Source organism: Lampetra fluviatilis, chromosome 46, assembly GCF_964198595.1.
Source record: "Lampetra fluviatilis chromosome 46, kcLamFluv1.1, whole genome shotgun sequence".
In the NCBI taxonomy this organism is placed as follows: Eukaryota; Metazoa; Chordata; class Hyperoartia; order Petromyzontiformes; family Petromyzontidae; genus Lampetra; species Lampetra fluviatilis.
Genome location: NC_136320.1, coordinates 6,949,333 through 6,972,944, shown reverse-complemented (window position 1 = coordinate 6,972,944; position 23,612 = coordinate 6,949,333). Strand labels below are relative to the sequence as shown.

Sequence of the window (23,612 nt, the reverse complement as noted above, 5' to 3'; positions counted from 1 at the left end):
TGAAGTGCACTCTCCCTGCTGTGAACCAATTCCATCTGCTGCAACCGGTGAACCTGCTGGAGTGTTTGTACAACACTGACAGACTGGTCTCTGATGGGGCCTCTAAACCACAGGCGGACAGACTGGTCTCTGATGGGGCTTCTAGACCACAGACGGACAGACTGGTCTCTTTAGACTGACTTACCTGTGAGCCATAGACATTTTAACATGCTGTTTTCGCTCAAACAAGTCCTCTTATTACCAGAAAAAAAAGACAACCGAAAATGTGGTTTAATGGCTAAACACATATATTTACTTTAAAATATATATCCAACTTAAGACCAGCACAAATGTTTACACATCCCCACCCTTTTCATCAATATACGTATTTAGAACACAGTGAATAAGCAGACATTTTATGTATTTATATAAGTGTAGTCATTTAGCCGACTTATATCAAAACGCGGTCTTTCATCTTTAAATTCCCGATATGCTGGTGACGAAAGAGAACATGGACAAGAGACAAGATAATCGTAGAGAAGCGTAGAGACGGAGTGAGACGAAAGAACGGACGCAAGACAACATCGGGACAAGATATATCAATTGTCTTGCCACGTCAATCAACTCGTTACATTTATTCGGTTCTGGAACCCATCATCTTTGATGTCATTGAACCAGGCGAGGACTCAAGGGAGACAGGAATGCCAGTCTCATGAGCAAGAGTGACCTGAGCTTTTTTTTCATTCAGTTTTGTTGTTGTTGTTGCTGTGTTGTCCATGAATAAAAGCTTCCCCTTCGGCCTTCTTGGGGGCCTTCGAGCCTTCGGTTTGTGGTGTTTTTTTTTTCTTCCCGCTCACGCCTTAAGCGTGGGCCACCGCTGGCTCCCGATAGAATTCACAACAATGCGTCGTTCTCTCTCATCTCGAATGAAAAGGCGCCACTCTGTGACCGCTCTGCGTCTCCCTCCCTGTGAGAGCCGGGGGAGGAGACGTGGGGTGGGGGAGAAAAGAGACGTAGCGGAGGGGGAGGAGACGTTGGGGGGGGAGACGTGTTGGGGGGGAGACGTTGTAGTGGGGGGGAGGAGACGTGGGGGGGGGGGGGAAGAGACGTGGTGGGGTGGGAGGAGATGTGGGGGGGGAGACGTGGTCGGGAGGGGAGCTGCGGGGGGGGGGAAGAGGAGACGTGGGTGGGGAGGAAGGAGACGTGGCGTGGGGGGAGGAGGCGTGGGGGGGGGGGAGACGTGAAGGGGGGGAGACCTGGGGGGGGGGAGACGTTGGGGGGGGGGGAGACGTGGGGGGAGGAGACGTGGTGGGGGACGTAATGGGGGGGACATGGGGGGGGGGGGGGGAGACGTGGGGGGGAGGGATACATGGTGGGGGGGGGGGAGGAGCAGTGGGGGGGGGGGGGGGTCGTTGTGAAGTAAGGTCAGCCGTTCCCTCTCTCTCTCGGCAACAAAGCGTTGAAACCCGCGCGAACAAAAGACCCCGAGCCCTCGTGACCCCGGCTCGTTCGCAGCACGTCGGGCTGGCACGCACCCTCGCCGCTCGCAACTCGAAGCTTGACAAGGCAGCCAGCGCTCAGCCAAAAAAAAAATGCACCGGTTGGTTCGTCCGACACTTCACAAGTTGTGTTGCCAAGTTAAATTTTTTTACCAAGTAAGGCCCCCAACTGAGCTCCGAAGCCTCTTTTGTCAGAAGCGACCTATCAGAAATGACAGCGTCGGCTTCGTGGACATTCGCGGCAGCCAAATTGCTCTTACAATGCGCGCTGTCGATTTCAAATGTGGGAGGTGGAACATCCCGGAGGAGCCCGGAGGAAAAATAATCCACGCGACCACCACGGGGAGAAGAAGAGACGAAAACTCCACATATACAGCAGGCGGCAGGATTGGGTTCGAACCCACGACCTCCTGTGTACCAGGCGAGGTAGTTAACATCTCGACACCCTGATGATAAGAGAGAGAGAAACGCAAACTCCAAATATACAGCAGGCGTCAGGTTTTGGGTACAGCAGGCGTCAGGATTGGGTTCGAACCCACGACCTCCTGTGCACCAGGCGAGGTAGTTAACATCTCGCCACCGTGACGCCACCTATTTATCTGTGGCTCTCCGCTGCAGCGAGCGCGGCTCACAGTCAGAAGGTTGCGAGTTCAAATCCTGGCAGGGAGTTGACTCGGCCCAACATCCGTCCAGGGTTGATAAAATGAGTACCGAATTTGTGGAGAAGTGACTCACCCACCCCCCTCGTGCCCGCCCGCCCGTCATAGGAATGTGGAATTTCCACCGCTACCTCGGGCCTGTAAACGTTGCCTCGTTGCTCGTGGCTGAGTCGGCGCCGTTGAAATGACGCACTCCCACGGGGCAGCCGTGAGGCCGATGGGTTACGTTCAAAATACACGCTTTACTTCTCACGGGGAGGGACAAAATATGTGGGAAGGAGATGTTGTTTATCTGCTTGTCTATTCGAGCGGGGCATCGTTTTGACTTTCGCCGAGTGTGTTGGGAATGCATCGCAGAGATGGGTTTAAGAAATGAAAAAAACCCACACAAATGGAAAGAGCAGGAGGTCAACGGTGATGCCGCCGCAGTTGCGGCAAAGGAAATCGGGCGGTAATGGGGCGGAACGCGTCACGGGAACAGCTGACGAGAGACAGAAAATTAACTGCCGAGTGGAAACCGAGAGAAGTCGAGTTGGAGCGGAAGGAAGACAGCGGGAGACATTTGGCTGCTGCTCAGGATGGTTCTTTTTTTTTTTCCGGCTGCTGTACATTTCCGCACACGCGACGATCGGCCACTTGGTCGAGTTGTCGTTTGTGAGGGCCAGGGTCGCTTCGTGACAACGGAGATCGAACGTCGCTCAGGGGGGGCCTTGCCTGGTTAAAAATTGTATAAGAAAATACATCACAGAGTGAACGAAAGCGGTTGGAGGGGGCGAGGGGTGAAGATGCCGGGGTTGGGATAGAATTGGGGGGGGCGTTTTTTCTCCAGCGGTGCGAACTGACAAAAACGAACACCAACAACAAACAAACAACAATAACCGCTGCGTATGCTGCATTGGCGTAACGATTCATCGCGCGTACCGGACTCGCGATGCAGAGGTTCCATCTTCTATCACATTTCTCGGCCGTTAAATGGTCAAATATCTTTAAATCCCCCCCACCCCCACCCTTGTCCACCCACCTTTGCCCAGCGTTACAAAAACAAAATTGTCGAAAGAATGGCCACGATTGATGACTGTCTTCCACGGTGATTTCAGATGATCCGCGTCCTAACAAAGGGCGGTGCGGTGGCGCGGCGGTTTTCGAAGCCACGGCCGTCGCCCGTGGCGAGCGACATCTCAAATGGTCCCGCACTGGTAAGGTCCGGTCAAACAACCCCCCCCCCCCAACTACGGACGTTGCACAGGGGAGGCAGGCCGCCATTCAGCAGTGTATTGATAAGGGGGCTGTATTTTCTTGTTTCAATATTGACAAGCGTGTCTTCAAGGGGTGTGCCGGGCATCTGGGTCGTTCTCGGTCTCTTACAAGTTGAAGTCGCACCAGCGGGCAGCACTGCGCTTCGATTCCAGTTGTGTTTAAAACGCCTCTGTCGTTCCCGCACGAGCAGTTGAGGCAGTGGTTGAACGTTTTCTCAAAATCCCACGGTCCGGCCAGCGTTGGTGGACTGGATGCTCAACCTCCTAATCGTTCGGTGGCGTCTTCCGAGGCATCCGGCCGGTACGGAAGAGTAGGCCAAAAACGGCCTCGACAATCGTGGCTCTCGAGAGCTGCCTCATAGTGGAGGCCCCTTCCGCCAGCAGTGACGCGAGCAAAGCACTTGCAGGGCTGCGCCCTCATCCACTCGTCAGTCCACGGCACGGTAGAGACTGCTCTCCGAAGACGCGCGTCGTGGTTTTCACGAAGCCAATTAGCTACGACGCAATGAATGTATCAAAGGGAAAACGTTTTAGTTTTTGTCGTAACGCAGACGCCAATCGGATAGGACGCGACCGAGCGAACGGAGCTCCGTCGCCGCGCGCAGGAGGCTGGATGCCGCTGGATGCTTCTAAACGCTGCCCAGTCTCTGTTCGGGCCTGGGTACTCATCTCACGTGTCATCGCGGGTCCGCACTTTCACCGCCCCCCCCCCCCCACATTATATATTACTCATTTATAACGTCATCGTTGTGTCCACCACGCGTTGTTCTCCGGGAAGGCAACGTGCAGGCCGTCGTATTTACATTCGCGGCGACGGCTGCTCTCGACCATTGCCTGAGAAGCATTGTTCCGGTTATTATTGGGATCCCATCGTCGCCGTGTCTCTAAAGCCCGCCTCTGAATTCGATGGAACAACAACAACAGCAACAAACCGTGTCGATCTACGCGCCTTTGCAGCGCCATCGCCGCTGCCCTTCAGAAAGTAAAAAACACGTCTCGGGAAAAACGACGGAGCCCAAGACGGCGCGAGCCATGTGACGAGCAGAGGTCACCCACCCTCTCCTGGTTTTATTCCCAGTGATCGTCCTCTTGTCGATGAGGTTAGTAGCTGTTCTCGAAGATCAGTCAGTCTTGCCAGCACAGTCGCGCAATAATAAGAATAATAACAACAGCAGTAATACACCACTCAGAACAATGAACCACTCAAGACAATGCACCACTCAGAATAATGAACCACTCAAGGCAATGAACCACTCAACACAATGGACCTCTGAAAACAATGAACCTCTCAGAACAATGAACCACTCAAGACAATGGACCTCTCAAGACAATGGACCTCTCAAGATAATGGACCTCTCAAGACAATGAACCTCTCAAGACAATGAACCTCTCAAGACAATGAACCACTCAAGACAATGGACCTCTCAAGACAATGGACCTATCAAGACAATGAACCTCTCAAGACAATGGACCTCTCAAGACAATGGACCTCTCAAGACAATGAACCTCTCAGAACAATGAACCACTCAAGACAATGAACCACTCAAGACAATGGACCTCTCAAGACAATGGACCTCTCAAGACAATGGACCTCTCAAAACAATTAACCTCTCAAGACAATGAACCTCTCAAGACAATGAACCACTCAAGACAATGAACCTCTCAAGACAATGGACCTCTCAGAACAATGAACCACTCAAGACAATGAACCACTCAAGACAATTCAGGCAGTGCTCCGTCTTCCGCTATTACGAGATATTTTTTTGTCTTGCCGTGATGTGGCCCACGTTCGTTGTTGTTGTTGTACCTTTAAAGGTGACAAACCCTACAAAAGAGTCAAAACGAGTCCATGTAGTATGTACCGTATGTTGAACTTCTTTTGCACCGTACGCAAGCCAGCCATGCAGGTCGCCAGTGGTGGTGAGAACGTGTTTTGGTTCGCCCACATCTTCCAACACGTCTGGCCAACATGGAAGAGTAGACCAAAATCCCGCTAGAGTATGCATGTTGTTGAACTTCGTGTGGTTGTTGAACTTCTTTCGCACCTTACGTAGCCAACCATGCTCATCTGAGGTGCGGGGGAAGGAGAACAAACTAAGCACAAAAAGCAGTTCTAAAGAAATTCGTTTTCAATCTGGATGACGATTTACAAGTTGCATAGCTCCAGTGGCTTCCTAATATCGGAAGGAAGAGCGTTCCAGACGGCCGCAGAAGCGCATCTGAAAGCGTGCAATGCAGTGACCGTCTTTGCTCGATGGCCAGCCGAAAGCCACCGCTGCCGCCGCTGCTGCTGCTGCGAGGATGACCACCGGAGTTCGTGTGATGGTTTAGGTCCCAGCCTCTCTTGCGCTCCCTCAAGTGAAGACCCCCCCCCCTCCCCACCCACCAGCAGTGACGTGAGTGAGCAATTGCAGGGGCTGCACCTTTAGCTTCTCCATAACTAATTCGGAAAACCTGAAAGCTTGTGGCTTGTGGGCAGTGTGGCTTTGTTTACTACCACTACCACCAACTACGACTCTCATTATTATCAATACAGCAAAAGTGTCCAGGCGAGGGGCAGGCTCGTCGAGGCGAGCAGGCCGAGGGTGCGGACTCGTTGGTCGGGCAGCGACCGGGACGCAGCGACGACCACGGCGGGCGTGGGCGGCGCTGCTCCGTGCGCTCCTCCTCGGTGCCGGGCGGTGCAATGACCCCGCGGGGTGAGCGGCGACGCCGGCGGCGGCGGCTCGTCGCTCGGGAGTGCAGCGAGCATCCCCGGGGGGGGACTGGCGGTGCTGGGAGAGAGCGAGATAAGGAAAGAGAGGAAATCAAGGGGTGGTGCGGTTGCGGAGTGAGGGATGGAGGGAAGTGGAGAGGGGGTAGAGACAATCGACACTTTACCATTGCGTGACGAACATACACGTTATTTAATGTTCCGATGACGTACACTCACGTGCGTATATGTCATCAAAACATGCGTATGTGTACATGTACGTCATCGGAATGGAATTGGAAGAAAATAAAATAACTAATGGCAGGGCTGAGACCATCACCTCGATGCACTTGAGAACCCGGTTTAATCACAGGTGGACCAAGCCTGGATTGGAACCCAGGATCTTCGCGGTGGGATACAGGTCTTATCGATATAGGTCTTTATCCCACCGTCTCCGGCCTCTACGCCACCCGTCACGTGTCCCTAACCAACGTCCTGAACGGGACTCCTCACCTGTCGTACAACCGCACCCACAGGTCGCTGAATTTCCTCTGCTGCTTCTTTCGCAGCAGCTGCTGCTGCTGCCTCCGCCGTTTCTTCTCCCGACGATGCTGCTGCTGCCGTTGGTGATGCTGCTGACGATGATGGCGGTGTTGGTGGTGCTGTCGCTGGGGTCTCCGCGAGGCCGTCTCCTGTCGGTGGCCACCGGCGCCGCTGGATATTTTGCCGCCCCCCGGCGCACGGGCAGGTTGAAAGGACGGACCGAGGGGGGCGGGAGGAGGTCCCGGCGGAGCCCAGCTCAGCAGGAAGGGGTCCCGGATCGCCGATGAATGCTCCTGCCCGTTCCACTCGGAGCTCGACTTGGGAATGCCGCGGAAGAAGTCGGGATCCAGGTCTTCGTTGCTGCGGAGTTTTGGGGGAGGGGGGTGGGTTGAAGAGGAATGAGGTAACTCCGCATTGGGGGGGTCCACCATCCAGTGGATGTCTGAGACCAGTCCCAAGCCTGGATGAAAATGAGGGAGGGTCTGGGGCGACAGAAGAAGAATAAATGTGCAGTGGACACCTACGGGCCATCTGCCAATGGATCGTGATGATGATGATGATTAGACAATGGGTGCATGAAGACCAAGACGTCATCGCCACCAATGCTGGCTACCCTACGAGAAATTGTGCTGTTGTTGTTGCTGCACAGAAGATCTTCCCTGACAGTCTCCAACCATCTCGTCTTAGACGCTTACAAAGACTCACAGACTCACGTAGAGACCTCTAGGCTCACCGAGTCCCACAGACTCACATTGAGACTCGTAATACAGCGGTGGCCAACTGGCGTCTCTACCGGGCCCCATGCGTCCCTTTAATGCACCACACGCAGCTCTATGGAAGGGGCATAACGTAGGACGTACTCTCACAGTAGCGAAGAATAATGAACGTCTCCTGCACTGTGGCAAAAACTGTTAATACAGGAGAAGCCCTCTGAGCCACCACCCCTGTTCACGACGAATCGCTTAATGATAGGCCTCCATAGAGCCCAATATGTTCGCTTACCAACCATTCCCCCGTTAACGACGGGCTGTTGTTGGAACAGTAAGTATTAATGCATTTATTAACAATGTTTCCTTTAATATTATGTGCTCATAATGTTACTTATATATTCATATATTAATACCCATTGTTGAAATATCAAAAAAGTATGTTTTTAGGTGAAAAAGGGTTACTTTCGATGCTATTGGAACGAATTAAGCCTTTATCAGTTTAACACGTAGGCTTTCGCGACCAATATGATTCATAATAAACTTTTTGGGTTAGATCGCGTTATTTATAAATGTGTCGTAACCCTCCACCACCCGACACGGCCAATCAGCAAATAAGTGTCACGTTGACAAAAGACAAATAGTTCACTACTTTAGCCCACCGGCGTTTTGCTGGTCATTACATCCAGCATCATCGGGCAATTCGACAGAATGGTGAAGTCCTCCACCTGCTCCCGGTCTTAAATAGAGCAACAGCAGGGTGACGTCATCAATGAACTCATCAGGTGCGACGATTTCAGGCGGGGTGGGGGGAGGGGTATTATAATGATATAATAGATTGGTAATCAGTCAATTGTTATGATTAGTAATGAGTTGTAATGTGTGTTATTGTAATTATATGCTACGTTAGTAATCAGTTAATTAGTATGCGTTTCCCCTATAAGGAATTGTAATTTGTAATATTTAATAATCCTGTACTCGCTTAACGACCACATCACTTAACGACTGCTTTCATGGAACCAATTAACGTCGTTAAGAGGGGTTCGACTGTATATATATATACACTAGGCTCCTTGCAGAACTCACGGGTACTTTCTTTTCGCTTGCAACAGATGTTGAACTTCTGTCGCTGAGCGGAGGTGCTCGAGAAAGACATCAAACTAAACGTGGCGGCAATCGCTGTAGGCCCTCTCTGGCAAGAGTAACGGCCCCGGGTCACTCTCGCCAGCAAGGCCCCAACGGCGGCCTCTTGGGCCCTCATCGCCTGGTAGGGGCAAACTCGACGGCGTGGGGCCAACACCTGCCGTAGACTCACGGAGACCCATAGACCCATAGATCGACCTGAGGCCTCAATCGGGGCGTGATTCTCTGGCGCCTACACTCGATACAGGTGCTGGGGGATGCCCCACACTGAACTTGCGATCCAGAATCAGAGTCTTTATTTATCCTGGAGGAATCCGATGAACTGTCAGGCTATTTTCGAAAGACGCCAAATGCAGATGTCACGCCATTGAATTGTATCTCTTGACGAGGCAATTGGAACAACGGTGAAAGTTTCCTAAATCGCCCGGCCCGCCTCTGTCCACCCGGCTGTACACGTGGGTACGCCACGGTTTGTCAATTTTGCAGGTCATGAACGTTTTGGCGTGAAGAGTGGGTATTCCGACCTCTTCCAAGACCCCTGCCCAACGTGGAATATTAAGCCAAATATCGTATAGAGAGAATCTCCAGAGCTCGCTGGAGTGGAGGTCCTTCTGGCAGCAGTGGCGTGAGCGAGCAGTTGCAGCCCTGAAATGTAAAACGATGGGCAGACGCGGAGTTTACCTTCCGATGGGCTGGCTGGCAGGGGTGTGTGTCACGTGGAAACCTTCTCGCCGCAAAACATCGATAATGGAATTCTTCCCCAAAAAGTGTCCTTCAAAGGAGGAAATGGAAAGAGATCATTTAACGTAGACACCATCATCATCATCGTCATCATCATCATCGTCAAAGAGCATACACCGTCACGCGAACTCCGGTCATCCTTGCAGCAGCCAAATACTGTGAACGCACGTTTCTAAATGTGGAGGGAAAAACCAGAGGACCCGGAGAAAAATCCACGTGGCCATGGAAACTCAAAATATACAGCAGGCGTCAGGGTCAGGATCGAATCCACGACCTCCTGTATACCAAGCGAGGTAGTTAACATCTTACCACTGCGGCGCCCTTTAAAAAGCAAGTGTACTGGAAGCGCTGTCATTCAGCTCGATGTAAATGACAGCTGTGGCAAAACTCAAAATTGTCTTTATTTATTATTTTGCAACAAAACATAAATGATACTCGGGTGTCTTTGCGCAAGAGGTTTTGTCTTTGTAATTGTTTGGAGTGTGACCAAGCTGGACTCTAAACGTCCGGTCGGAGAGCGATACTTTGACTTCATAATCGTCGAGGAGTATAAATAATCCTCGCAGCAGTGGCGGATTTTGGCCGGCCATCGAAGAATGGCAGTCGCCGCATCGGGGCGCTTTCAGATGCACTTCTACGGCCGTCTGGAACGCTCTTCCTTCCAATATTAGGAAGCCACTGGAGCTATGCACTATTAAACCATCCAGGTTGAAAACTCGTTCCTTTAGAACTGCTTTGTGTGTTTAGTTTGTTGTCCTTCCCACGCACCTCCAATTAGCACGGTTGGCTACGTACGGTGCAAAAGGACTTCATCATAGAAATATACATTATCATATTCTTGGTTCTTTTGGTAAAGTCACGTAGAAGGGAAATAATAAAATAATAAAAATACAACAATTAAATTATCACGACGTTTCGACTGCAACACCAGCAGTCATCATCAGGTGTGAAACCCGCCACTTAAAAAACAAAAATTATTGTTGTGGTTTTCACACCTGATGACCATTGCTTGTGTTGCAGTCGAAACGTCGTGAGAATTTGTTTTCTTATTTTAATATTTCCCTTCTACGTGATGACTTTACCGAAAGAACCAAGAATATGAATCCCTGCAGTCACGCAAGCTTTAAATCGAAATATACATTATCATCAATAATTTGATTACGGTTAAAATTGTCGTCGTATTCATCATAATAAATAACGATAAACTTAGATTCCTCTCAATCCACTGCCGGATGAAGGCCCTCCCGATGCTGTGTCCGTCATGGGGGGGGGGGGGAGGGGTGTTGTGAGTTTGAGCTTAACACACCACGTGGGAGCATATCAGTGCAGCACAACATCGGCTCTTGCTGCCCATCCCGAGTGCAAACCGGGCTTCAAAATCCTCCTTCGCTTTCGAGATCTGATGAGATCAGACGCTTTCCCGCTGGTGGTGGTGGCAACCAGCCGCTTGTCGCAGAGGTTCGCGGTTCACAATCAGAATCGGAATGTGTATCTAGGCTGGAGGAGGAATCCGATGAGCTATGGAGCTCTTTTTCGCAGATGTCCAGTTATAAGAAAGGTAAGAAAATCACTTAAATAAATACAAATAAAACTAAACTATTGTTTCTATCTGACCAGGTAAGGCCCACTGAGCTATTAGCTTCTTTTTCGGAAGCGACCTGGCCAAAGATGACAGTGGCTTATCACGTGGACGTTTATAGCAGCAAAATAATCAAAATAATCTAAACGCATGTTAATCCTAAATGTGGTTCGAATCCAGCTGGCCACCCTGGTTATTACTGCGGGTGAACCCACCACACATTGCATGCCGTCAGCTACACAGTGTGGGCGTGAAAGATCTCGTCACGTCGTTGTGCAAGAGTAGCTTGCTGTGTACCGGCGTTACGGTCCGAATCGGCCACAATTTTAAATTACTCAATTGGGATTGCACGCAGCAATAATCATCATCGTGGCAGCAACAATCATCAGCGATCATCATCATAGCAACAATTATCAGCGATCATCATCATAGCAACAATTATCAGCGATCATCATCATAGCAACAATCTTGATTTGAAGCTTTCGTTACTGCAGGAATCCATACTTTTTGGTTCTTTCGGTAAAGTCACGTAGGTAGAAGAAAATATAATAATAGATCACGACGTTTCGATGGCCACGCAAGCGGAGGAGAGACGATAGTCTTCAGGTGAAGACGATTGCTTGTGTGGCGATCGAAACGTCGTGATCTATTATTTTTCTACCTACGTGACTTTACCGAAAGAACCATAGAGTATCATAGCAACAATCATCAACAATCACCAAAGCAACAATCATCATAGCAACAGTCATCAACAATCATCATCATAGCAACAATCATCATAACAACAATCACCATAGCAACAGTTATCATCATAGCAACAATCATCAACAATCATCATCATAGCAACAATCATCATAGCAACAATCACCATAGCAACAGTCATCATCATAGCAACAATCATCAACAATCATCATCATAGCAATAATCATCATAACAACAATCACCATAGCAACAGTCATCATCATAGCAACAATCATCAACAATCATCATCATAGCAACAATCATCATAGCAACAATCATCATAGCAACAGTCATCAACAATCATCATAGCAACAATCATCATAGCAACAATCATCATAGCAACAGTCATCAACAATCATCATCATAGCAACATTCATCAACAATCATCATCATAGCAATAATCATCATAACAACAATCACCATAGCAACAATCATCAAGAATCATCTTCATAGCAACAGTCATCAACAATCATCATCATAGCAATAATCATCATAGCAACAATCATCAACAATCATCATCATAGCAGCAATCATCATAACAACAATCATCATCACAGCAACACTTATCGCCCCCCAGACTGGCAGACCGATGCCCGCTTGCAGAACAAGTGCTGAGTCACCCTGTGTCACACCGGGACAGCTGTCACCGGGGGTGCCCCCTTCACAAATGTGTTGAGAGACGTAAGACGCCCATTGCATGCGAAGTGCTCTGAGATGGCCCTCCGTAAAAGGGCTCTCGATCAAAAAAATTACATCATTGCCAGAGGCTACAGACATTTACGATGCAACTTTTATAATCGCCAGCCACGATCAATCCACGGCTCTGCGAGGATAATCGTCCACGCAGCGCTTGCACGCGCGTTCATAGCATCGCTCCATCTCTCTGGGTAGACGACCCACAATGAATGACACGTCCCAACAACCGCCGTAAATCACTGTAAGTACAAAATCTCATCAATTCACAATCTCATGAGCGTCGTCGTCGTCACCATCGTCATCACTCTCATCTCATCTCAGATGCTCCCACGGGTCTTGGTGGTGGGGGCCGAGTGTTTTTGAAGTCGAGGCAAGGCCCCCCTTCCATCCCCCTTCAGCTCCCCCCTCCCGTATCCTCCTCTGTTCCCGCTGACCCCCCCCCCCCCCTATTCATGTTAACGAAGGCGTGACAACTCCTCCCTCTTAGTCTCCGGGGTTTGAAAACCTCCCTCCCCTCCCTCTCCTCCGCCCCCTCTTCCACCCCCCCTCCGCCCCCTCCTCCACCCCAGCCCCCCCCCCCTCTGCCCCCCCCACAACTGCCCAGCCTCCCCGTTGGCGGTGCCTTTGTGCCGCGTTTAGCCGCAGCACCGCGACACGGAGAGACGGAGAGGGCATTGATGGTGGTGAGATGTTCACCACCTCGCCTGGTATGCAGGAGGTCGTGGGTTTCGATACCGGCCCCGACCGCCCGCTGTGTATTTGGAGGCCCATGGAAATGTAGTGCTTGTTCAGTCCATCAGCCTCATCAGCAGGGAGAGTCAGGCGTGCTGAACGTAATTCGTTCAGTCAATCAGCCTTTTTATGGTAGGATGTTAACAACCTCGCCCGGTATGGAGGAGGTCGTGGGTTCGATCTCGTGTGGATTTTTCTCCGGATCCTCCGGTTTTTCCCCCCTCCGCATTCAAAATCGACACGTGTGCAAAGTATTTGTCTGCTATAAATGTCCACATCATGATAAGCCACTTCGTTGAGCTATCATTTGTGGGCGAGGTCGCTTCTGAAAAAGAGCTGTGTAGATCAGTGGGCCTTACCTGGTAAAATATAAATAAATCGTTTTAGTTTAGAGAGAGAGAGAGGGGGGGCATGTACATGGGCCAGGGATGGAGAGGGAGGTAAGAGAGAACGCCACAACAGAGACTGGCACACAGGCAGGGAGGCAGGCAGACTCGGGTGAAGACAAACACACAGACACACCGACAGGCAAAGACAAACATCGACAGACACACAGACACACCGGCATATCTTTACCAAGCCAGACTGACGTCAAACACACACGCAGACGCACAGACAGACAGATCCAAAGAGAGACACACAGACACACCAACACTCTGACACAGATAGACACACAGACACACCAACACTCTGACACAGACAAACACACAGACACACCAACACCCTGACACAGACAGACACACAGACACACCAACACTCTGACACAGACAGGCACACAGACACACCAACACTCTCACACAGATAGACACACAGACACACCAACGCCCTGACACAGACAGACACACAGACACACCAACACTCTGACACAGACAGACACACAGATACACCAACACTCTGACACAGACAGACACACAGACACACCAACACTCTGACACAGACAGACACACAGACACACCAACACCCTGACACAGACAGACACACCAACACTCTGACACAGACAGACACACAGACACACCAACACTCTGACAACGATAGGCATGCAGCCAACCTATTGCAGTGACATACACAGACAGACAGATATACAAACAAACGGAAACACAAACACACCGGCGGACAAAGGAAACGACAGACATACGAGGATTGGCAAGGCAGACATTCACAGACACACGGAATTCATGAGACATAGGCAAACACAGAGGCAGACAGGCAAGCGGACACACAGACAGACATACGGGCAAACACAGAGGAAAATACAAAGATGCACAGACACGCAGGCAGACACGTGCTGTGAACATGAAGTCACTCTTGTAAAGACAAAGATCCGCCGTTTCGCCTAAACAGACTTTCGGGGCAGGTTCTGTTAACGAGCATCTGATGAAGGCCGGCACGGCACACGAGGGGGTGGGTGGCCATCACCACTCCCAACCGCCTTTGTCTCCCCAGTGACGATGTTTACAAACCGCAGCAGGTTCTCATTTGCGGCTGAGTCGACCTAGGGGAGGCCCGAGACCGATTCAGATAATCGTCACCGGTGTTGGCAGTGAGCGGGAATCGAACTGGAGTCTCGCCGGGCGTACTGCTAACCGCTGCACAACCGCTCCCCACTAAATACACAGACACACACGCACACATACACGTGGTGGTAATGGGAGTGATGGGTGGAGTGATTGGGGAAACGCAAGACAGCGCATGAGGGTCCATGGGTCTGCCGGGTCACGAGAGAGAGAGAGGGAGAAGCTGTTGGTGGTGGTGGTGGTGGGTCGGTGTTGGTGGTCGTGGGGAGCGGTGGGGTAGTGGTTAGCGCTACGCTGCACTACGAACCCGGCGACCCGAGTTCGATTCCCGCTTACTGCCAACACCAACGACGATTATCAAAATCGGCCCTGGGCCTCCCCTCGTTCTACTCAGCATAAAATGAGTACCTGGTGCGGTGTGTAAACATCGCCACTAGGGAGACAAAGGCGGCCGGGCGTGGTGTTGGCCAACCGGCGAGGCTCCAGTTCGATTCCCGCTCACTGCCAACATCAGTGACGATTATCTGAACCGGTCCCGGGCCTCCCCTAGGTAGACTCAGCCGCAAATGAGTACCTGTGTAAACATCGCCACTGTGGAGACAAAGGCGGTTGGGAGTGGTGCTGGCCACCCAGCCCCTCGTGTGCCGTGCCGGCCTTCATAGGTGCTCGCTAACAACATCTGCCCCAACAGCCTGTTCAGGCTATACTGGGGGATATTTCGCTTTGGTGGGAGCCAGCCACAAAGGAAAGCTTAGGGGGAGAGGGGGGGGGGAGGTGAGAGAGAGGGGGGTGAGGGGGATGAGAGAGAGAGGGGGGGGGTGAGAGAGAGAGGGGGGGGGTGAGAGAGATCGCAAGTGCGGCCAGGGGGTTAAAGAGTCGAGAGCGAGGGGGAGCGTGAGGCCAGCGAGGGCGAGGCTGGAGGTCATCCCGCTTGTGCTTGAGCTTAAGCAGAGCAGGGACCCAATCAGCTGTGACTGGCTGGCGTGGTGTGGCTGGCACGAGCCCCCAGTGCCAGGACTGAAACTGGAGCCGTGCAGACCCCCCCCCCCCACTCACATCGACGCAGTAGCACCGCCTACACACTCATGATAACAATACTAATAATACCCTTAGCAAACCACACCACTGATTGATGGCCTACCCCGTGCCGCGGGTTGTCTGCCCGTGCTCCACCGAGGACTCGTCAGGGGCGGTGCCCACGACCGATTGAGACGTCGCTCGCCACTGATGACGGCCGTGGGCGCAAGTTGAGCGAAACTCGGGCGACGAGGAACAACTGGGTCAGTGCTCCACCCCGACTCCACGTGGTACAGCCCGCAGCGTGGGACGTGCAGGGGGTGCCTTGCCCCACACCCCCCCACCAGAGGTCGCAACCGGGTACCCAATACCCGTACCCTACCCGAAACCCGGCTACCCGTACCCAGCCGGGTACGGGTACTGGTAGCCGTTTGCGATCCTGGTGCGGCCGGGTACGGGTGTTCGGGTAGGCCGTGAGTCACTGGTGAGTCACCGTTTGTCACTCATTTCGGGTAGGGTATGGGTAGGATACGGCTACCTGTACCCGGCCGGGTACGGGTACCCATTTGCGACCCTGGTGCGGCCGGGTATGGGTACGGGTAAGGAATCAAAAGCCGTTTGCGACCTCTGCCCCCCACCCTCCCTCTGGTGGCCAAAGCTACGAGTTGGGCCCCCCTTGACAATCACCATGAGATTTGTTTTCAACAGTGCGGAAAAAAATACTAAAAATCTGCTTTGGTTCTTTCGGTAAAGTCACGTAGGTAGAAATAAAATAAAATACGACGTTTCGATCGCAACACAAGCAATCGTCATCAGGTGGGACAACCACAGCAATAAAAAACTGCTGAAGTAGTCCCACCTGATGACGATTGCTTGTGTTGCGATCGAAACGTCGTATTTTATTTTATTTCTACCTACGTGACTTTACCGAAAGAACCAAAGAATATGGATTCCTGCAGTCACGAAAGCTTCAAAACAAGATTAAATACTAAAACAAATATTAAAAACGGAAAGCCCCTACAGTGTTAAATGTTCGAGACAGTGGCGGCTCCTGCAAAATCTCTCAGGGGGGGAAAATGTCTGGATGATTGATAAGGATAAGGTCCACCCATGCAATGGATAAATTAACAGCTTAAGCATGTAAAGGCAACTTCACTTCTTTAATATTAATGAAAAATAAAGTGACTCTTACAATACATCTTGTTTGTTTCTATACTCACTATTAATACAATCCACTCAAGTTTCTTTTATTAAAAATTCCACTAGGTGGCGATAAATTATATTGTTGGATGAAACGTGCTTACGTATGATGACGTAAGCACGTTAGTGCGAGCCCTCCCGGAAGCCATAGAGAATGCATTGCAGCGCCCCCCGTTCGAATAAAAACATCTTTGAATGTAAGTCTATGGGACCACTCGGGGCGATTCTCAGCCGTAGTGAAATCGCCCAAAAAGAGGCGGTACTCCACAGAACGTGACATGACGCTGATTGGACTATATCCAGAGGCACAGTGACGGCTAGCGTGACTCTGTGGTTGAATGACATTGGTGGTGCGTCGCCCAATCGCCCTAATGAAGAAACCGCCCCTGGTTCGAGACCGTGCGCGTAGCGACGATGTGATTAGGGCAGGAGGAGCCGCGAGATTTCGAATCGCCTCTGGGTGCGACCCTGCGAGACAAATCAAATACTGGGGCCTCCCCTGACCGAATGCCGCACCCCCAGAGCTGATAATGTCGTTGTTATAAATATATTGCTTTTTTAAACTTATAATTGCATTTGCATCACTCTTTCTCAACTTTCTATCAGCTGTCACTTGGCGGGGAAACGAGTTTTCTTACAGGACTTTCAGATGGCATTGGCAGGCAGCCACACATTGCCACAAGACAAAGATCCCCCGTATAGCCTGAACAGACTTTTGGGGCAAGTGCTGCTAGCGAGCAGCAGCACCTATGAAGGCCGGCACGGCACACGAGGAGGTGGGAGAGGCCAGCACCACGGCCGGCCGCCTTTGTCTCCCCACTGGTAACGTTTGCACACCGCACGAGGTAATAATTTTAGGCTGGGTCGACCTAGGGGAGGCCCAGGACCGGTTCGCATAATTGTAACTGGTGTTGGTGACTGTGATCGGGAATCGAACTCGGATTCGTAGTGCAGTGCACTAACCGCTGCGCCACCTCTCCCCAACAACAACAACAACCGCCATTCGTTATTAAGTGGTGGTGACGTCACCACGGCGCTCGTGCCAGGCTACGTGCACGTTGAGGCCACGTGAAGTGTAGAACGCCCGCTGGCAGGAGGTCACGGGACAGATCCAGGTGCCACGGCTTGACCGACTGAGTTGACCGGCTGAGTTGACCGGCGGATGCACCACCTGTGGCCCTCTGCTGTGCCAACTCGCTGCGTTTGAGCCGCCCGGCGCTCCGAGAACTTTGTTGGGAGCGTCGCTCCTCTGCCCTCCCCCCAAGCAAAGACAAAGATCCCCGTATAGCCTGAGCAGACTGTTGGGGCAAGTGCTGTTAGCGAGCATATATGAAGGCCGGCACGGCGCACGAGGGGGTGGGTGGCCAACGCCACGCCCGGCCGCCTTTGTCTCCCTCGTGGCAATGTTGTCACACCGCACAAGGTACTCGTTTGAGGCTGAGTCGACCTAGGGGAGGCCCAGTATTGTTTCAAATAATCGTCATTGGTGTTGGCCGTGAGCGAGAATCAAACCCGGGTCGCCAGGTTCGTAACGCAGCGCGCTAACCGCTACCCCACCACTCCCCACACACACAGACACACACACACAGAGGGTATCGAGTGCACTCCGACTGGTCAGCCTGTGTCCGGCCTGCCGGGGCTGTTAGCCTGATAACAACCAGCCACCAGGCCCCAAGAGTCGATCCACTTTCTGAGCCGACAATTTTTGCCTTTGCTTGCGACCACCCCCACCACCACCACACCACCCATCAGCCGTGGAGGTAAATGCCCCAAGTGTTCTGGGAGAAGCATCCCCTGACGATACCGCCGCCTTGAAACTGGAACCAGAGGTTCAAACGTAACGTAGTTAAGGGCTAACGTTTCAGGCGAGGGGTCCTGGTCAGTGCAGTGACAGAGGGCAGGCCGTCAACACACAATAGGTAGCATTGCTGGATGAAATGCTAGCACACACACACACATTTGTGAGGCTTTCCTGGTTAAAACAGTGTGTAATCAAGTAATACGAAATAACCAGAGAGGTCCTAACATCAACCAGGTCTGTCCAGATCGGTAACCTATGAGATATTTTACAGACCCGGCAGAACCAGTTGGGTGCCGTGGGTGCCATGGAGGAGATCGTGGGTTCGATCCCATACCCCCAAGTTCCTCCGGTTTTTACCCTCCACATTTATAAATGTGTGCCGAGTGTATTTTGCCTGCTAGAAATTTCCACACGACGCTAAGCCGCTTCGTTGGTCTATCATGTGTGGCCAGGTCGCTTCTGAAAAAGAACTGTATAACTCAGTGGGGTTTACCGGGTAAAATAAAAGATTAGTTCATTCTTGATTTTGAAGCTTTCGTGACTCCGGCTTGAATACGGAAGCTTGTGTTGCCTCCGAAACGTCGTGATTTAATTTATTTGTTTTCTTTTTTCACCTACGTGACTTTACCGAAAAATCAAAGAGTTATGGATCCTTGCGGTCACGAAAACTTCAAATCTAGAACTATTTTGCTCATTTTCTTGGTTCTTTCGGTAAAGTCACGTAGAAGGGAAATAATAAAATAATATCAATATAAAACAATAAAAATGCTCACGACGTTTCGACTGCAACACAAGCAATCGTCAGTCGAAACGTCGAGAGAATTGTAATAGTTTTATATTTATATTATTTTATTATTTCCCTTCTACGTGACTTTACCGAAACAACCAAGAATATGAATCCCTACAGTCACGAAAGCTTTAAATCCAAATTGAGTTAATTGTTTAGTTTCTAGCTCAGTGGGCTTTAACTGGTAAAATACAACATTTAGCTTACTACTTTGGCTACGTAGCCACGCGCCATTCACAGTCTGAGACTCGGTGAGTATGCAGTGAGTAACAGAGCCCCGAGTATAACCGTGGGCAGCCCTTCCTATGGACGAGCTGACGTGACGCTCACATTACGCTCAACCCGACTCTCGTCCGACATTCACCACTCACCGGACACTTTCCATTCACGAGCCATCACCTCACCTCACGCTCCATCGCTCACCACTAATCGAGTCACCTGACCATCAGCACCTACCAATCTTCTTGGTTCTTTCGGTAAAGTCACGTAGAAGGGAAGTAATAAAATAATAAAAATAAAACATAATAAAATAAATAGTGAGAATCATTTTATTTTATTATGTTTTATTTTTATTATTTTATTACTTCCCTTCTACGTGACTTTACCGAAAGAACCAAGAAGATGAATCCCTGCAGTCACGAAAGCTTTAAATCGACACCTACCAATCATCAACTCACCCGACCCCCAACACTCACCAACTGACCTGGCTCTCCACACTCGCCCAGTCATCAAGTCTCGCTGTACTGCCTACGACGCAGCAAAGCCCCAACAGCCTGTTAAGGCTACCCGGGGCATCTTTGTCTTTGTGTTTGTCTGGTCACCCATCACTGTCTAGGTCCGACCCTGCTAAGTTTGCGAGTGATTTTGCCCTCCTGCATGAGCATGAGAAGATCGCACAGAACGTGCCGGACGTCCATTCCATTATCACCAGAACTCCAGATGATGGTGGTGGGGAGGTGATGGTGGTGGGGACGTGATGGTGGTGGGGAGGTGATGGTGGTGGGGAGGTGGTGGTGGTGAGGAGGTGAGGAGGTGATGGTGGTGGGGAGGTGATGGTGGTGGGGAGGTGATGGTGGTGTGGAGGTGATGGTGGTGGGGAGGTGATGGTGATGGGGAGGTGATGGTGGTGTGGAGGTGAGGAGGTGATGGTGGTGGTGGTGGGGAGGTGATGGTGGTGGGGAGGTGATGGTGGTGGGGAGGTGAGGAGGTGATGGTGGTGGTGGTGGGGAGGTGATGGTGGTGGGGAGGTGATGGTGGTGTGGAGGTGATGGTGGTGGGGAGGTGATGGTTGTGGGGAGGTGATGGTGGTGGGGAGGTGAGGAGGTGATGGTGGTGATGGTGGGGAGGTGATGGTGGTGGGGAGGTGATGGTGGTGGGGAGGTGATGGTGGTGGGGAGGTGATGGTGGTGGGGAGATGATGGTGGTGGGGAGGTGATGGTGGTGGGGAGGTGGTGGTGGTGGTGAGGTGATGGTGGTGGGGAGGTGATGGTGGTGGGGAGGTGGTGGTGGTGGTGAGGTGATGGTGGTGGGGAGGTGATGGTGGTGGGGAGGTGATGGTGGTGGGGAGGTGAGGAGGTGATGGTGGTGGGGAGGTGATGGTGGTGTGGAGGTGATGGTGGTGGGGAGGTGATGGTGGTGGGGAGGTGAGGAGGTGATGCTGGTGGTGGTGGGGAGGTGATGGTGGTGGGGAGGTGATGGTGGTGGGGAGGTGATGGTGGTGGGGAGGTGAGGAGGTGATGGTGGTGGGGAGGTGATGGTGGTGGGGAGGTGATGGTGGTGTGGAGGTGATGGTGGTGGGGAGGTGATGGTGGTGGGGAGGTGATGGTGGTGTGGAGGTGAGGAGGTGATGGTGGTGGTGGTGGGGAGGTGATGGTGGTGGGGAGGTGATGGTGGTGGGGAGGTGAGGAGGTGATGGTGGTGGTGGTGGGGAGGTGATGGTGGTGGGGAGGTGATGGTGGTGTGGAGGTGATGGTGGTGGGGAGGTGATGGTTGTGGGGAGGTGATGGTGGTGGGGAGGTGAGGAGGTGATGGTAGTGGTGGTGGGGAGGTGATGGTGGTGGGGAGGTGATGGTGGTGGGGAGGTGATGGTGGTGGGGAGGTGATGGTGGTGGGGAGATGATGGTGGTGGGGAGGTGATGGTGGTGGGGATGTGGTGGTGGTGGTGAGGTGATGGTGGTGGGGAGGTGATGGTGGTGGGGAGGTGGTGGTGGTGGTGGTGAGGTGATAGTGGTGGGGAGGTGATGGTGGTGGGGAGGTGATGGTGGTGGGGAGGTGAGGAGGTGATGGTGGTGGGGAGGTGATGGTGGTGTGGAGGTGATGGTGGTGGGGAGGTGATGGTGGTGGGGAGGTGAGGAGGTGATGGTGGTGGTAGTGGGGAGGTGATGGTGGTGGGGAGGTGATGGTGGTGGGGAGGTGATGGTGGTGGGGAGGTGAGGAGGTGATGGTGGTGGGGAGGTGATGGTGGTGGGGAGGTGATGGTGGTGTGGAGGTGATGGTGGTGGGGAGGTGATGGTGGTGGGGAGGTGATGGTGGTGTGGAGGTGAGGAGGTGATGGTGGTGGTGGTGGGGAGGTGATGGTGGTGGGGAGGTGATGGTGTTGGGGAGGTGAGGAGGTGATGGTGGTGGTGGTGGGGAGGTGATGGTGGTGGGGAGGTGATGGTGGTGTGGAGGTGATGGTGGTGGGGAGGTGATGGTTGTGGGGAGGTGATGGTGGTGGGGAGGTGAGGAGGTGATGGTGGTGGTGGTGGTGGGGAGGTGATGGTGGTGGGGAGGTGATGGTGGTGGGGAGGTGATGGTGGTGGGGAGGTGATGGTGGTGGGGAGATGATGGTGGTGGGGAGGTGATGGTGGTGGGGAGGTGGTGGTGGTGGTGGTGAGGTGATGGTGGTGGGGAGGTGATGGTGGTGGGGAGGTGGTGGTGGTGGTGAGGTGATGGTGGTGGGGAGGTGATGGTGGTGGGGAGGTGATGGTGGTGGGGAGGTGAGGAGGTGATGGTGGTGGGGAGGTGATGGTGGTGAGGAGGTGATGGTGGTGGGGAGGTGATGGTGGTGAGGAGGTGATGGTGGTGGGGAGGTGAGGTGGTGGTGGTGGGGAGGTGATGGTGGTTGGGAGGTGAGGAGGTGATGGTGGTGGGGAGGTGAGGAGGTGATGGTGGTGGGGAGGTGATGGTGGTGAGGAGGTGATGGTGGTGTGGAGGTGGTGGTGGTGGTGGGGAGGTGATGGTGGTGGGGAGGTGGTGGTGGTGGGGAGGTGATGGTGGTGAGGAGGTGATGGTGGTGTGGAGGTGGTGGTGGTGGTGGGGAGGTGATGGTGGTGGGGAGGGGGAGGAGAAGGTTAAGAGTTGGTGGTTGGTGTTGAGTGGCGGCGGTGAGGAGGGAATGGTGGCAGGGGGAGGGGGTGGTGGAGGCCATGGTGAGATGTTGGTGGCTGAGGGGAAGGAGGTCGTGAGGAGGTCGTGAAGAGGTGATGATGGTGGTGTGGGATATGGTGAGGAGTTGGTGGTGGTGGTGCGGGCTGGGGTGACGGTGGTGGTGAGGAGTTGGTGGTGAGGAGTTGGTGAGGAGGAGTTGGTGAGGAGGAGTTGGTGAGGAGGTGGCGGAGTGGAGGCAGTGGGACGCGGTGGGGCAAGGTGGGGGGGTCACGATAGCCTGCAGACAAGCGTGCAAGCTGGCTGCACGGGATGAGCTGGGAATTCCTTTCATGTGCAATTACGCGCGCGAGTTTCGCCGTTTGAAGGCGGGCGCTTAGGAAAACACGACCCCCCCCCCTCCCCGAGCCCCCCCCCCCTCCCGAGCCCCCAAGCCCCCCCCCACCCAAGTCCCCAACCCCCCAAGTTCCCCCCCCCCCCACCATCATGCCCCCCCCCCACCGCACCAACCAATAAATCAGAGCTCTTGTATATAACGCCAGCAGACCGTTTGCAAGCCACAAGCAAATTATATTTATTTTAAAATAAACGGTATTAAAACTTATATAAATGCCGCGTCCATCGCTGAGATGCCGGATCTTCGAATCCACTCACCGGAGATCAGTCGGCTCCCTGTCGCTGTTCTATCGCTACTAACTTGGTTAATCATTCCGTGAACTTCACTCGTTCATTCCTCATCAAAACCACGTTGAGAGAACGTGGGTCACCCAGGCACCGAGTGTCTCGTCCTCCCATCCACCGCTGTGTTCACCCGCCACGCTGCAAGTCACTATAGCACACCTGACCCACGCTCTCTCACCCACTCACACACTCACTCACACACTCACTCACACACTCACTCACACACTCACTCACACAGGCACTCACACACTCACACACTCACTCACACACTCACTCACA

The 23,612-nt window shown here is 52.5% G+C and overlaps 1 protein-coding gene across 2 annotated transcripts in view; it reads right to left on the bottom strand.

Moving 5' to 3' along the window:
- Positions 1-1,361: 1,361 nt before the first annotated feature.
- The window catches only part of LOC144947731 (metalloprotease TIKI1-like), a 99,601-nt gene continuing 77,350 nt past the window's right edge, over positions 1,362-23,612 (bottom strand). For both annotated transcript variants that reach the window (XM_078877060.1, XM_078877061.1), the window contains exons 8-10: positions 9,160-9,250; positions 6,599-6,988; positions 1,362-6,167 (exon numbers count right to left, since the gene is read on the bottom strand). In XM_078877060.1, the coding sequence (XP_078733186.1) occupies positions 5,921-6,167; positions 6,599-6,988; positions 9,160-9,250 (728 nt within the window). In that variant the 3' untranslated portion in view covers positions 1,362-5,920. The remainder of the gene's footprint in view (positions 6,168-6,598; positions 6,989-9,159; positions 9,251-23,612) is intronic.